A 16,834-nucleotide genomic window follows, 5' to 3' on the forward strand; every position below is an offset into this window, starting at 1 on the left:
GACAACAAGCATCCTTAGTCTGACTCCAGTTCGCAACCTGGAAGCTATTAGTGAGCTCCCTCCATGGCTCACCTCTACAGTAACTAACCATCATATGCTTCTTGATCAGGTGAACGCACCTATTGCTGGCATGCAGTAGTGGCCGAAGGCAGCCTTCCAGAGGGTACCTCTCGATCCCCGCTATCGAAACGCTTTCTCCATAGTCAAAACGTTGATGAACAGACGAGGAGTCCACTCCATAGACCGCTCGATCTATATGCGAAGCGTTGCTATCTGGTCCGTGCATGATCTGTTCAGCGGAAACCACTGCCTGTCGAGTCTGTAATCTGTGGATCGACAGCATCCTTCATTCTCTTAAGAGAACCGTGAAGACCTTCCCTGGGCACTACAGGAGTGGTGATTCCTCTACTAATTCGGCAGCAGTTGCTAAGGTCTCCTTTCTTGGGGATTTTGATGAGATATCCCTCTTTCCCAGTCGCCGAATCACACTTCTTTCTTCACCATGATCTTCCAAGAGAGGGGGTCACATTTCCACTGAAGCATCCCAGGTCTGCTTTCAAGGCCTCTGGCTGGGATTCAATCAGGTCCAGCCTGCCTTCCTGTTCTTCATATAGTGATGGTTATCTGATCTCATCTCCTGGTGGTTTATCTCAAATGAATTGGGAGGTCTCGTTGGCTGGGTTAAGATGGCTGGTGGATGGGTGGGGCTGGTCTGTTTCAGGATTCCTCAGGTGCTTCCGCACCATCTGTTCATCGTTGTTCTATCCTGTTATAGACTTCGCCTGCTGTCTTAACCGGGACATTCCTGGCTGCTGAAACTTTCCCAGACAGTGCTTGGATAGTATCATCTAGCTCTGTTTCATGTACGCTGTACTGCTGCCTGCTCCGCTTCCTGCTGCCAGTTCATCCACATAACTCTCTCCTTGGTCCTCCTAATATTCCTCTTCACTGCTCTGTGGGCTTCACATACTCTTCTTTGAGCTTTGGCTTTGCAGCTCTAGTCCTCTGTTGTTGACTTGCTGCCCTTCTTATTCTTTTCTTTCTCATATCATGGTCAGGTCTCTGCGTGATCCACTCTTCTGCTGGTGTTAATCTTAATCCAAAGCACTCTCCTGGCATCACTAACCAAAGTGTGTCTCTCAACTTTCATGCCATCTTTTGTACACTGTCTACCTCTTCTCAGACCAACTCCTGTACATACGACAAACTTATTCTTCAGCATCAGTCAAATTTTCCTTGGTCTTAACGGTCCTCTCAGAAGGCCCTCGCACGTTGTAAACTATACTCTTCTGCTGACGTATCTATCCAGCTTCTGCTATCCAGCTTCAGCTCAATCAAGGCCACATAAGTGATGGTCAGACGCCGCGTCTGCTCTCCTAACTCTACACGTCCCTGCGCAGGATCTTCTGAACTTCTTTGCTAAGAAGACATGTTGTCGATTGATTTTCTCTGTCATCCTGCTGGTCGATACCAGCGTACTCATGTGATACAGCATGTGAGGCAAAGATGCTACCGTCCTATGACCAGTTCCGTATAAGACTGCACAAAGATCCACAACGCTCATCTCCATTCTACTCTCCACATCTCTCCCAAGAGCGTGGGTCCCCATGACTTGTTCGTATCCTGTGTTTCGTCCGTCCAACTCCACCAGAGAGTCCTTTGGGGCCATCTGCCTGTCCCAAAGTCAGGATAAAGGAGGAGGGTTGGAGCGTGGGGCTAGCCCAAAACATCCAACCCCGTAAAAAAATCAACACTGCTACACGAAACTCCACCCCAACAGAGACTTTAATCCTGAAAAGAAAGGGTCATTCACTCGAAAGAGCATGACGCGGTGGTGAAGCCGTGAGGAGCCACTAAGACTGATTACCGCTTCGTGCAAACCAGGAGGATTACCATAGGCCTCATGGAACAGTGAGGAACATGTTAACGAGTTGAGTCAGGAAGACGACGCACAGGTTGCAGCAGAGATGAGGAGCAACAAACTAACCCTCTTAGCATAGCAAAACAAGAATGAGACGCAAGCTGGACAGAGAACGACTGCTTGACAGAGAGCTGTATGCTGTAATTCAGGACATGAAGAGAGCGACAGCAACCCCACAACACAGGAAGAGGCTTACATGATTGTTCATGTTGTCCAAGCAGGCACAGAGAGCACTGATTGGTTGGGAGGCACATGGTCCCAGGATCATCACAGCATCCTTCAGAACTAAAATGAAGAGGACTAAGATGAATGTTGTTCAGTGCTATGCTCCAACTAATGACAACGAAGAGGAGACAAAGATTATTTTTACAGCAGACTCCAGAAAATATTAGAGATTCTCCCAGACAAAGACATCATCATCCTTATGGGAGACTTTAATGTTAAAGCCGCTACTGCCCCGGCCCTTAAAATAGCCACCGGAGCCCTGCTGCCACCTCAGCAGGGTTCTGGGGACAATTTAAAGGGTCCGGGCCACTGGTAGCCATTGCCATTCCGGGCCCTTTAAATTGTCCCCGGAGCCTGCCAGAGCCCTGGGGTAGCGGCAGCAGGGCTCAGGCAGTGATTTAAAGGGCCAGGGGCTCGGCCACTGCTACTGCCTTGGGCCCTTTAACTTGCCACCTGAGCCCCACCACCGCTACCCCAAGGCTCCGGCAGCAGGGCTCCAGGGATGATTTAAAGAGCCTGGGGTAGTAGCGGCAGCCAGAGTCCCGGGCCCTTTAAATCACCACCTGAGCCCCTGGCTGCCACTGCTACCCCACAGCCCCAGCTCCGGTGGCGATTTAAAGGGCCCTGGACAGTAGCAGCAGTGGGAGGCCCGAGCCCTTTAAATCACCACTCAAGCCCTGCTGCCAGAGCCCCAGGATAGCAGCAGCAGCCGGAGACTCAGGCGATGATTTAAAGGGCCAGGGTCTCCCAACTGCCACTACTGCAGCGGAGCCCCAGGCCCTTTAAAGCTCTGCCAGAGGCTGTCGCCCCCTCCAATGGCAATTTAAAGGGCCCAGGGCTCCAGCTGCTGCTACCACAGCCCCAGCCTTGGGCCCTTTAAATCCTGATTTAAAGTGCCCAGGGATTTAAAGTCCCCGCCCCCTCATAAGGACTCTGGAGTACCGGTAAGTCCTTAAGTTACTTTCACTCCTGGAGAGGTACTGATTGAGCCGTATGGTAATCAGTACTGTGTGGTCTTAAAAACTTGTGGGTTGATCTGCAGATACAATATAAGGACTTGTATAGCAACCATTGATCTGCTGGACCATAGTATACATGTGAGAGGTCTAGTCAAGTCCTGATGAATCTGCTTATGGCTGACAAGCCCAATTTGAGACCAACACAGATTGTTACAAGTTTTACAGATCCATATATTGTCTGAGTTGGAATTCAAGATTACGGCACACTGTTTTCTTCTTTCTCGCTTTGCTTTCACCCTCTGGATCAAAGCTCCTTCATGCTGAACTGCATCCAGTGCCAGGTGTTCCCTCCAGATTGAATGGGATTCTGTGCACTTCTCCCAGCTCTCTACATTGATGTTAAACAACTTCATATCACTTTTACACATATCGTGTTACTGCCGTAAGATTCATGACAGCTCTAGAAAGCAGGATCACCCTTTATGATGGTATAAAGAATTAGTCCTTCCCAAAAGATCCAAAGGAGCCACACGCAGGACTCTTCAGGTCACTAGGGTCTTATTAGGAAGGAATGGTTTCAAATAGCATATTCAAAGCCAATAAGTGATTGATTAGATTGATGAGGACAGGCCACACTCATCCCACTCTTGGAAGGCTCTCTGCCTGCTCCTGACACACTCTAACATGTCCCCTGTAAAGTGCATGGAGCTGAAAAGTGTTGTATAAATGCAAGGTACAGTGGACAGGCTTTAAAAAATTTGAAAAATTCACCCATTTGAAGATTACATAAAATGGAGAATGTGGCAGAAACTAATAGCTTTCAAACCACAAGAAACTTGGTAAGTGCATCAACCTTAATATGACAACTTGAAATCTGTAATTAACAATTCACCAATTTCTCAAAAGCATATGCAGTTTTAAGTGCAAACGAGAGAAATTTACCTGTTCATTGCCAGTGATTTTTATCACAGATTAGATCAGGCTTTTGCAAATTTTGTTATAACATTGGTTCCTTAACATATGGAAAAAAATCAAGCCTCTCCTAATATAAATAGGAAGACTCTCCTGCCATAGATATTTCATATGTACTATGTGAAAAGGCTAAACAGAGCATTTTAATTTCTTATGCAGTCATTTGAACTTAGTGAAGGTTTTGCTGCATTCTATCAATTGAATAGTCACTGTTCAGAATATTTCCTATTCATGAGATGACGTTTCTTTAATGCAAACAATCCATGAAGTGACCCTGGAAGGAATTCATCCTTGTGTTGGTGCAGAGTAGATGGGGGGCAGGGGCAGTGGATAAAGCAGGCTTGCACCCTCCTGATGCTGGAGCTGCTGGGAGACGTTTTGTCCCTGATTGGTTGGGACAGCAATAGGGACAGCTGGCAAGGCCGTTTTAATTTGTGCATGGCTGCTATGTTTCCTATGGGTCTTGTGACAGCTGGAGGATAGGCAGTTGGGGCACAGGAACACCCGGGCCACACTCATCCCACTCCTGCAAGGCTCTCTGCCTGCTCCTGACACACACTGACATATCCTCTGTGCAGGGAGTATACAGAGCTAAGTCTGTGCCGCTTTAGGCTCCCAAGTCCAGAATCTAGATCCCCCCCAACCTCTGCTTAATGTTGCCTAAACTTGTAAGTGCCTAAATTCTCTAAGTTTCCACTAATGAAGTCTCTTAGAACACCTCAAAGTCTGTGGCTGGGCCATGTGCACAGCCATTTCAGTTCAGATGCCTAGCTCACACCTAAGCCCCAATGAGATTCTCAAAATAGGCATTGCCCCACCTGTCTCCTGCAGGGCATGCTCCAGTAAGGTATTCTCAGAGGCTGCCTAACAGATCAGGTCACATGTAAAATGCCATTGGTGGTGATGCCAGTGTGCATGCCCGTCCCCCCTCATAACTCTTAGCCCAGGAGTTAGACCAGTCCCACAAGATGTGGGAGAACTGGGTTCAAGTCTCCCTTTTCCTAATGTGCTGTCGTCAGCTATCCCTTGATGTCTGCCAGGGAAAAGTTCATTGATGAGACTTAAGATGGCTGAGGAGTCTAATCTGTGCTCTACGGGTTTTTCCATATATATGACCTTTAACTTTATGCACATACCCCCTCCCCACCAAAAGTTATATTTGAAATGTTCTTACTGTTGCACTTTGATTTGGGTTTGATTTTGAAGGGCTATGTATAGTTGGTTACTTAAGAATACTGATTTGTTAAAAGTACTTCCAAATACAAAGATTTTTTTTCCATTGGTTTAATTAACTTTTTTTTTTAGTCTTTCATAATAATGAATGTATGACAAATGTTTTATGAGTCATCATTGCATTTAACACAGAAAATCCTTTAAATAATGCTGAAATCATTCATAGGGTTTTGCAGAAGCACATAGGGAATGTTAAATTTCAGCCACCAACACACAACACTGTAGTGCTCGCAAAGTCTGTATCCCAACACTGCCAATCCCCTGCCTATGAGCAAACAACAAAATATGAACAGTAGGTATCCCTGACAGCATTCCCATGTTTGTGATCTTTATGGGAGCTTTGCTGGCTGCTCAAACCTCTGAGCAAGTCTCCACACCTCAGCCTCCCACCTATTGATAAGGTTTTCCCTTTTGCGCTCATAAATATTGTGCAAAACACAACATGCAGTTATAATGGTTGGAACATTTTTTTTTCTGTTGCTTCCAACCTATTCCATAAACAGAGCCATTTGCCTTTCAAATGACCAAAGGACTTGACTACCTTTGTAACTATCACCTGAATAGCTTCAGAATGTTCCTGCTTTTTGTCCAAGACACCAGTGTATGGCTTCATTAGCCAGGGCATAAGACAAGTCTCCCAGTATAACTGGACCAGCCTCCATACCATTAATGTCTATAGTGCTCCTGTGAGCAAACAGGCCTTTCTGCATTAGTTTAAATAGTATTGAGTCCTGAAAAGTTCCTAGCATTGTGGACCTTCACAGACTACCTGCATTTGTTTGTAAACCTGCCATGGTAGTCAACCTATCTTTGGAGCACCATGGAGAAATAACTCTTTCCGTTTATAAATTAGGTGCCCTGACTGTATATGTGGGGGAAATTATAGGCACTGGGGGTCCATTAGTTGCCACAATACAGTTTGGGAACCTCGTGTGTAAAGACATCAATAATCTTCTGAGCCTTGCAACTTAGTTAGCATCTTATCAATGGCATAGCAGATCTGCATGACAGTGGCCCCAATAGTTGACTTTCCCATGCCAAACTGGTTGGCTACGGACTGATAACATTCTTGGGGTGGGGGAGAAGCTTCCAGATAGAAATGGTAACCCATTTTTCCGTGGGTATGGTGCATCACAAGTTGCTATGCTGTCACTGAAGCTCTGGGGTCAGTTCTCCAGAGATCTCAAGAAAAGGTAGCTCTCCCCATCTTGAAGTTCTTTTGCCACTAGTGGTCACCCTAGCTCTCCAGAACAATCCTTTCCCACCAGTCCACACTGGTTTCTTGAGTCCAGCAACTGTGCTGAAGCGTGTATATGTGATCCAGGAATCAGTCCTCTTGTTCCAATATCTCAGTGTTTCCTTCCTCATCCTGCTGCCTGAGGAGGAGTTGCTGCTGTAGAATATTTTACTGTTCCCACATCATCTGCTCCGTGGTACAACAGGCCAACTCCAATGCAGAATTCATCCAGCTCTGAGTGTTGTAGTACCAACCAAGCAGCCTATGCATATTTGTACTTGTCCCCATAGCAACATGGAGCACTGTTGAATCCATACTGGCTGACAGCAATTTGAAAATAACATGAGCCAGCCTAAAAAGGAAGTATGAGGCAGTATGGTAGAAATATGGGATTTTTCTTTGAAATTTGAACCTCCCTAGCTTCGCACAGTTCAAAGCAAAAACAGTCCCAGGAGGATGCACACTGCTCAGCACTGAAGCAAATGGGATGCCCCTGGAGAATACAATGCCCTCAGTTTGCAGCAAACACTTTGTGTTCAAGTGATGCAAATTGCAAATGGAACAAGCATTCTGGGAATACAATTAGTGCAATTTGTGTACCGCAAGTTACCTGCTGCGCATCAAAAAGCTTTTGATTAGCAGCAGCGCCTCCCATGTAGCTATGACCTAAGTCCCCTTTGTGGAGCTAGCCTTGGGGGCCAACCACAAATTTAGCCACCTGTTCCTTATTTCCTTTATTCAAATTCCATAATGATTGTACCTGACATGACAATTTGCTGATATTACTTTTTTGAACAAACAAATTTCCTTTCTACAAATAATAATCTCAAAATTTAGTTTGCATTTGTTTTGGTAATTACAAATAGAAGTTTGTGAAGAGAAGAGTAAGTTGGGAGAAAAATCTTAAACCAGGACTACAATATAGACCTGTATCGGTGTAACTTCTAGTTATACTGATCTAAGCCCTCTGCGTAGACAGTGCTATACGGATGGGAGAGCTTCTCTTGTTGACATGGCTACTGCCCCAAGGAGGTGGATTAACATTTAACAACACCATGTAGTAGCATCTTCATTAAAGTGCTACAGCAGTGTAGCTGTAGCACTGTACCTGAAGACAAGCTTTAGAGCAGTGATACGCAGATTGTGTCTTGAGCCACAAGTGGTTCTTTCATGTGTCTCCTGCTGCTCTTTGCAACACATATTAAAACATGGTGTGATTTAATTATTAACCAATCAGGCTGCTTTTACTGTTGTTAACCAATTAAGTTATCAATTTACAGTGTTACTAATGTATTTGCTGTGAGAATATATAAAAACCTAAATATTTCCTATCATTCACACTAATGTGGCTCTTTTGGGCAATGCTGATTGTTAACTGGGCTCGTGGACCACTGTCTGAGTATCCACTGCTTTAGAAGAAGCCACAGAAACCTATCCCCATCTACTAAGAAAATAAATAAAGGATTCCAAAGACTCTCTCTATTCCCCATTGCACTGTTTCCGTTTCTATGCGGAGGCCCGTGATGGTTCCCCTATTTTGTCTTCCATGGGGCAAACCAGCCTGAGCTCCCACTGCAATAAAATGGAGTTTGAGGGGATGCCTGCAGGGCTCACGTACAGGGCTGTACAGCAAAGCACTGTGCTGCTGACAGTTGAAAACTAGATCTTCCCCAAGACCTGCGATACCGTCAAGTTGAAAATCAATGTGTCTGAACACTGCATCTGCTGCAGTGTCAGGCGCCACACACTCTTAGTGCTGGGCCTTGGACCACGCCATCTACCCTGTTCCTAAGGGTCCGCCCTAGCAACCAGCAGCGTCAGGTGACTGACCACCTTCCCGGGAGCGGGGTCACTTCCGGGGTCGGCTCCCATCTACATCCGGGGTAGCGGACGGTCCCCTCTCCGAGTCCAAGGGCTGCGTGGGGTTCTGTGTCCAGGAGGGGCCGAGGCGCGGGTGCCTCAGCGGGTCGGAGCGCCGCGGTGCCGGACTGCCCCCGCCCCACAATACGCGAAGGCGGGTTAGGTGGGCCCAGCTCCCGCTGCGCTCCCGGGTCTGCTGAGAGCCCCTCCCCGTCCGCTTCCCCCTCCCCGCGCCAGGCCCTCCAGGGTCTAGCCGAGGAGCCGCTTCCCACAAGACACCGCGCCTGGCCTGGCCCCCGCCTCACGTTGCACCCCCGTGGAGCCCCGCCCCCTCAGCCAAATTCCGACCGGGCCGGCCTCGCTGCTGGGGGCGTGAGCTATGGGCTCTGCCCCGGGGTAGGGGCCGCGAGCAGCCGGGCGGGGAGCCGCGGTGCCCCCCCGGGAGGAGTCAGCGACTGCCGGGGGTCGCGCTCATGGTGCTGTCGCTCTGTGCCCTCAGCTGGCGGCGGGGAGCGACATGGAGCAGCCCGAGGGGAAGGAGCGGTTCCTGCTGGAGGCCGCCGCCGCCCCGAGGCAGACGGGGCCCGCCCTTGGTATGTGAGCAGCGGCCGCACGGAGCTCGGCTACTGATCGTCAGCATCGCGGTGTCCCCTGTATTGAAGCCCAAGCATCGTGCAAACCTTGTTGTGTCTGTCATGGAGATTGGGGGAGGAGGGGTTTTTTGCCTGGCTCTTCCCTGACGTTTGAGTATCCAAATTGGGAATTTGAACTTGGGAAACTGCACTCAAGTGGACATGAATCCATTTCTTGTGTACGTTTGATTTCTGTGAGGGAAGAGTATTTGGCATGTCTGAATTGGTTTACTTGGTTTAGAGTGGCTTGTGTGCACAGTGTACATTTTTGTTTAAACCTCACCCTTCTGCTGTATTCTGTCATGGCATGATTTTGCAAGTGAAACCTCGTCGTGCAGGGAGGTGAGGGGAGCATTGCTCAGTTGGTGAAGTGCAAGGAACTGCAATTTACACTCTATTGCTGAGACTCCCAACTTTTATTTCAAAATAGAAAATCCGTTCGTACTAACAGATAAAGGGATTGCAATAGTTCTTAGCAGTTTAAATTGGTACTTCTTGTTACAGATTCCTGTGAGGCATCTCCAGATGAGGGACTAATAGAAGATTTGGCTGTTGTAGATAAGAAAGCTGTGGAGCAGCTAACTGAAGGATTGATTTCTCATTATTTACCTGATCTTCGGCGATCAAAACTAGCCCTCCAAGAGCTCACGTAAGCAAACTGAAAAAAGCAACTCATTCTAATACGTGCATTTCCTCTCTAGAATTTCTTCAGTCAAATTCCCTTCTTCTATGTAAGTGGAATATATTTTCCTGTAGTATAGTTTACATATAAAATAGACTTTTCTGTGCTTTGAGTGCAGCACTTTGAACAGTAAGTGTATATTCTGCAGATTATAAGTATAATTTTAAAAGAATTGCCAGCCTTGTCACCTACCAGCTGTTAAGATGGATAGTTTTAAAATTAAAGCACTGAAATCCATGCACCCAGTCACAGCAAAAGACACATCAACTTTCTAAGTGCTCATTCTTTTTCTGGAGAGATGTAACCTTGTGCTGTACAACTTTATTTAGAGAAAAACATCCAGCATTTGGGATGTTCTATTAAAATGGTGGTTGGAAGCAAGATATTTTTAAGATTTTTCTTGCATGTATGAAACTCCCAGACTCTACTTTTAATTAGCTTACGCTCTTTTGTTTCGTTGCTTAACATTTATAAGGGTCTTCTCTTTGTGCTTTGCTCTAAGACACTGTTGGGATTTCCAGCAAATGTCTTTGCTGTGCTTAGAATTTTCCAAATAGTGCACAAGAACATTTCATGCATCCGACAAAGTGGGTATTCACCCACGAAAGCTCATGCTCCAATACATGTTAGTCTCTAAGGTGCCACAGGACTCTTTGCTGCTTTTAAAGAACATTTTAGTAGCAAGAAGAGAGATAGCAGAGTCTTTTATAACTGTTTAATTATAATTCATTTAAATGTCAGTTTTTTAAAAAAAATCTGCAAAGACTCAGTTCCTTTATCTAATTCTGTAGGTTTCCTGATTATTCCTCATCTATTAATATGGGGGAAAAATCTATTTAGTACAAAAGAAATAGTTAATCTGAAAAAATTATCTTGGAATGTTGATTTTTATACAACTTATTTCTGGCATTATATCCTCATTAACAATCTGTATGTTAAGATTTCAGTGAAGAGAACAGTAGCAAAACTCAAAATTGTGAGTACTCTTTAACCAATCCAACATAGTCTATTTAATCTGACTTCTTATGTGTGTCTTAAAGTCTTTGTATTTTTGTTTCAGGCAGAATCAAGTAGTGTTACTAGACACATTAGAGCAAGAAATTTCAAAATTCAGAGAATGTAATTCCATTCTTGATATCAATGCTTTGGTAAGTGTATTCTATTATCAGTTTTTTCCTATGTTTTAACAAAAATTTGTATATGTACATGTATTGTTTTTCATCCCCTGAGAAAATGTTATAAATAGACTACTAATAATCATTACATCAATAACTCTGTTTGTTGTAAATTGGAAAATACAACAGAACCAACTTGATTCTGTTAAATGGAAAGAGGAGAGCATGAAGGACTGCTCAACTCTGTACAGGTATGTATACACTGCAATGAAAAACATGCAACATGGCAACTTCTGGTCTGGGTCAGCTGATGTGGGCTTGCAGCGCTTGGGGTGTGAAGCTATAAAATTGAAGTGTAGACTTTGAGGGTTGGCCTGGAGCCTGGGCTCTGAGACCCTGCCCCCTCACTGGGTCTCAGAGCCCAGGCTCCAGGCCGAGACCAAGTGTCTACACTGCAGTTTTATAGCCACCAGGCCAAGCCCTGTGAGCCCAAGTCATCTGACCCAAGCCAGCTGCGGCCCTGCCATGGGTCTTTTATTGCAAAGTAAACATACCCTTACTGACCTGCAGATGAGGGATTAGCAGGCATAGACAGTGGGTCCACCTATATAAATCTAGAAGCCAAAATCAGTGCATAAAGATTGCATATGCTACTGAGGCTCCAGGAGCAGCCATTGGGTACCCATGGTACTCTGTGTCCTTCCCCGCAGGTTGGTGGAAGGATTCTGGTTCACTCCTGTACATTTACTCAGGCTGTGCACAGGGACCAGCATTTAGTCCTTTGATTTAGTTGCATATTTTTTGAGTTTGAGTTTTAGTGGTAACTTGAGGTAATATTCTAACAACAACAAAAATTCACAGCTGTACTTCATGATTGCCATAGTTTAAGGCAAATGACAGTGTCTTACAGAAATTGCATATGCAGTTGTGACATATGAAGCCAACTTTGTAAGAACTTTAGGAAATTATAAGGTAGGCTTGAGAATGAAGTGTGGAACCATATAAGAGCTTGAATTTTACTCCTAGCGCTTGCTAAGCTTCAGCCACATTGGGATATAAAACTGAAAACTAATGAGCGTACAAGTGATAAAATGCTTTACTATAATTATTTAAATATTCATTAAGATATAAGAATTTGTACCTTTTGATACATTAGTTTTATTAAAATTGTTTTAAGTGTATAGAATTAAGACCCTAAAATATTCAAGCCAGTCTCAGACTGACTGGTCTTCAGCTGGTTTTTGAAGTTGCTGTTTTAGGGCATAGCTTTATACTCCAGACTAAGAAACATTTTGATCCACTGAATCTTACCATTCAACTGTCTTGTGTGTTTAAAGTTTTCAGAAGCTAAACATTACCACAGCAAGCTAGTGAATATTAGAAAAGAGATGATGATGCTCCATGAAAAGACATCAAAGTTAAAAGTGAGTGGAGTGAGTTTTGCTTCCTCGTTTCAGCTATCTGTCAATGTAGAATTTTAACAACATACTGTCATATACTCTTAATCAGTATTTTTAATATGTTAGGAATTTGTAAGAAAAACCTGGTTCTTTATATCCCCTTTCTTTGTGTAAACTTATTTTCCCCGTATTTCTAATGGTATTGAAACCAACCATGGCTGTTTTTAACCTTCACTTAAATTTTCTTATGTTAAAATATATTTGTACGCTAGCATCACTGGTGATTTTGAACTATTAAGAAAAGCTAGATTCTGTCTGAAAGCTGAGGCTGAGAATTTCTTCTGCCTCTCCATCCTTTAGTATAACACCAAAAATGGCATAACTTCTACCAACCTGGTGGGCTGCTGTGTATAGCATGTTTGACTTCATTCAGCTGTTAAATTTGGTCCCTTAGTCCTTGGCCAACAAAAAATTAAGTCCTCTGTGGAGGCAACAACTTGCATAGTATATCCTCCCCTGGTGTTCTTAAAGAGCAGTGATAGTGGGATTTGGAGGAATCCAATTCGTCCCTCTCCAAAATAGATCATCACGATGCAGAGCCTGGGGTAAAGGGCAGGGAAAGGAGATAGTAAGAAAGAGGGAGGGGTCCTCTGGATTAAGAGGGCCTGAGAGGGTTTTGGCAAGATCTCAGTCATGCGTGCATGTGTCTTGCATTTAAGTTAGATTCCAAAAACCACAGAGCTTCTGATTAATTTTTTTTTTTTCTGGTTCAGAAAAGAGCACTCAAACTGCAGCAGAAGAGGCAGAAAGAAGAACTAGAACGAGAACAGCAACGTGAGAAGGAACTTGAAAGAGAGAAACAGTTAACAGCAAAACCAGCTAGAAGGACATGAAAGCTGAGCATACATCAACTTGTCCAAATTAATTATTTTTAAATTCTCTGGACTTGTTAAGGCAGACTCTGTTATACTGGTGAACTAAAGTTGTTACTGGGAAAAGAGTCTCTTGTACAGTATTATAAACTCCAGAATGCTAAGAACCAGTTGGTAAATTGCTACTTTTCCATTTCAGCCATTTAGGAGGCCTTCTTTTCTAATGCTATGCTGTTTGATATTAATCATAATGTAAATTTAATTTTGATATATGCAGGGGAATTTAAATGTCATAATTTTAATTACATATCTATTCATTTTCCATTTGTTTTTTCTGGTGTTTGAAATATTAGCTAAGAAATAATAGGCTGTGTATTCTTTCAGACAAAATGTTGAATGTGGTTGGTGCAGTTTGGGAGTTCAGTTACGATCCATGGACATCCGCAGCTCTGAGGTTGCTTCAATTCAGATGTCTTTATCTTGTTGAGTCCACAAGTCACAAATATCAGCCTTCTGTGCCAGTTAGGTATAGTGGATCTCTCTCCCCCAGTTGCTATATAACTGAGTGTCAAAGCCATATGATATTACTGATCATGTGTGAGAAATACAAATGAACTCCTTATGTTGGGATTCTTTCCTCCTTTCTTCCCTCCTCCCCCCACTCCCTCCACACACTTAGGCTGATGGGCCCAGTTCATTTGGGTGAAGACTCCCTTTATTTTAGCAATCTTCCTTGGATCTTATAACTACATGATTTGAGATGATCACTTCTGACTATTCCCCAAGCCTGACAGGATGAATGTGAAAAATGTGTTAAATTAAGATTAGCATAACTAATGCATGCATGGTACAAGAGTGATCCTATAATGGAACTGCCAGCCCTTGTGCTTGGATAAATGCTTTCTTGGATGGCCGTGATTCAGGCCAAAGTAATTGAAACTCGGGCACGAGTTAGAGAGGGAGACTATGAAGCCAAGTCAATTGTATTGTTAAACAGATCTCAAAGGATTCAAAAGCTGTAAATTTCATTGCTTTCTATGTAATAGACACTATTTTAAATTTATTTACATCTTCAGGAAAAATTCTTGCAGTGTGATATTTCATGCAATTGACCCAGTTTTAACTTAAATAAGAGAATCTGCTTCACTTGGTTAAATTTTTTCACCAGTGCTGATGACAACTAGTACTGAAAGATTGTATCTGGGATGCACTTAAGTAAATGTGGGGTGGGGCTTACCTACAACATTCTCTGAATGTCTAGCTGTTTTCTTATAGAATTTGGTACAGCCTCCTGTTCAGATGAATATATACACTGTTTAACAGTCTAGATAAGCTTTTAAGTATTTCATTTCTGCAGTCTGACAAAGTAGTTATTTTACATCTGTACCTTTTGAATCAATATTAGTAAAATAAATGTTGTCACCTGAGCTGACATGCTTATCAGGAGGTAAGATTAAGTGTAAACTTTGTGTAAGCTATTTATAAAAATGGATGGCAAGACATTTAAAGGGATGCCAACTTGAAATCTAATTGGTTTTTAAAAATAATTAAAAGTAGTTTCAAATGCTACATATGCCTGCCCTAATTTCTCAATATTTATGATGTTACAACTAAATTTTCATATTTTTTTTTAAATGGTTTTCCTTTTTCTTATGTGAATGAGCTTCTCAAACAGGGAAATAGCAAAACTAACTATATGTAAAGTGCCATCCAATTCATAGTGTAAACAGAGGAGGTGAGGGGACAAAACTCTCTTAATTTTTCAGTTGCAGTAATTAAGGAGATACTCATAGCAATAATAGATTAAAAAAATTCAGGCGGTGTTTTTATTTCTTTTTTTAGTTGACTTTGCAGGAGAACTGTTGATGTATACTGTGTGGGTTTTTTTAATGCATTTCTAAAAATATGTACAAAAATGCTAAAATCTGCTTTTGGAACAGAGTGTAATAAATTAAGTAATTTTAAATATTAACCTCTTTTTTTCTTATTTTGTAATTAAATATATTGCACAATTAGATTTTGAAAATATACTTTAATAAGAACTATTTTTATAGTAGGAAACTAGATGCATGAGTCACACATGCAAATCAGAATTAACTTCCTCTGCTAAACACTTTTATTTTTGTTCTCTAGTAGAAAGGGAAAAAAAATTGTTTCAGGCTATGGTAGCTTTCTAATAGTGAAGAATTGTTTTAAAAATTGTGATTGTTCACTATTATGCAGAATAAAGAAATCCAAACATTGAAATTAGTGAGTAAGCAATTTACATGGTATATCATTTTGGATTAACATGTCATCTGTTGAAGAAAGTTAACTTGACAGTGCTTTATTGAAGAACCTCAATTGCACTTGGATAGCGGAAAAGTGAAAATGTACTGGACAACATCCATCCACTGCCAAAAAGAAAAAAAGCAGCAAATAAGCAGCTGAGACTTTTTTTTAAACAAAGAACCCTGATATAGTGGGGTAAATAGGATAAATGGAAACTTTGGAAAGTGTGGAATTTGATATAACTCTGGTTACATAGAAATTTAAAAAAAAAATAAGATACTAGAGCTGTAACTCAGATTCTGTAGAGCAGAGAATTATGCCTCACAAAATTGCATCTTCACAGGGAATGTAATAATTTTTGCCCAGACTTCTGTAAAATCTCTTTATTAATGGACAGGGTTTTCTTTTTCAAATTGTCCTGTTGCAGTTAAATCAATATGACAGAGAGAGGAAATATTCAACTCAACCGTTTTTTCTAGAGTTCAGCCTTGCGAAATTCTACTTGGCTAGAGCAAGAAACTGTTTCTTTTTATAGGGAAGTAAAATTCTGATTAGTTTTTTCCATCATCCTTATCGTAAGTGTGTGTGTGTTGGGGTGTCTTTTTCCCAATTGCATCAATGGGGATTGTACTACTTGACTACCTCACAAGCCTGTTGTGAGATTAACATTTGTGAAACACTCTGAAGATGTATAATTGCATGTGTCAAGGACATTGTCTAAACACAAAGTTGGACTGATTTGTAACTTTTGATTTCTAAATCAATACAACCCCATATTGTTTATGCAGTTATACTGATTTACTTGTTTCTATTGAGTGTGTTTTGGTATAATCTGTATTGATAAACACCTTTTTATTGGTATAAATGTAAACCTGCTATGTTAGGGGGATGTAACCAATTTAACTATCTTTTTAGAAACACATACTGTTAAATTGTTGCAACTTGTGTGTATACAAGGCTTTTATTTTATTACTTTCCCCAAGTATCCAATTTGCTTTTTAAGCTGCTAATGCACATCAGGTGTATGTCTTCATTCAGCTATTCAGTTGCTCTTTAGCCATTATCTTCTGAGGAGTCCATACATTTAGAGACTATCATCACAGAAGCGAATGTTAGACTTAAAGCATTCCCTTAACATTGCTCCTATTTACCAATCTCTAGAGTACCCCACTATTCTCCTTTTTTTAGCTCAATTTCTTCTTTCTTAATCAATTTGTAATTCACAACTAGACTTTGCACTTTGTCTCCTACCTGTCAGCTTCTTTCCTTAAAGATAATTAAGGGAAACTGATGCTTTTTTAAAATTCAAGTAAATTATTCTCACTTGTTTCCTCTTAATTACAACTTTGATATCAATGTAGCACTTGTTTGCAAAGTTGCAAATAATTTTTTTTAAAACTGCTCAGAATTTCTGTCTGAGAAGGTACTTAATTCACAATGCTTCTGTAAACAGAC

General features: G+C 42.3%; 1 protein-coding gene across 2 annotated transcripts; it reads left to right on the forward strand.

Moving 5' to 3' along the window:
• Positions 1–8,481: 8,481 nt before the first annotated feature.
• On the forward strand, positions 8,482–16,170 carry BLOC1S6 (biogenesis of lysosomal organelles complex 1 subunit 6). 2 transcript variants are annotated; one of them, XM_032790594.2, is made up of 6 exons: positions 8,482–8,570; positions 8,907–9,000; positions 9,544–9,688; positions 10,782–10,869; positions 12,174–12,260; positions 13,010–16,170. In XM_032790594.2, the coding sequence occupies exons 2-6, from the start codon at positions 8,925–8,927 to the stop codon at positions 13,127–13,129; spliced, it is 516 nt and encodes a 171-aa protein (XP_032646485.1). In that variant the 5' UTR covers positions 8,482–8,570; positions 8,907–8,924; the 3' UTR covers positions 13,130–16,170. The 2 variants fall into 2 exon arrangements, with proteins under 2 accessions (XP_032646485.1, XP_074925751.1); XM_075069650.1 differs by lacking the exon at positions 8,482–8,570 and having other exon boundaries at positions 8,577–9,000.
• The last annotated feature ends 664 nt before the right edge of the window (positions 16,171–16,834 follow it).

The sequence above is a fragment of the Chelonoidis abingdonii genome, chromosome 9, assembly GCF_003597395.2.
Source record: "Chelonoidis abingdonii isolate Lonesome George chromosome 9, CheloAbing_2.0, whole genome shotgun sequence".
Taxonomy (NCBI): domain Eukaryota; kingdom Metazoa; phylum Chordata; order Testudines; family Testudinidae; genus Chelonoidis; species Chelonoidis abingdonii.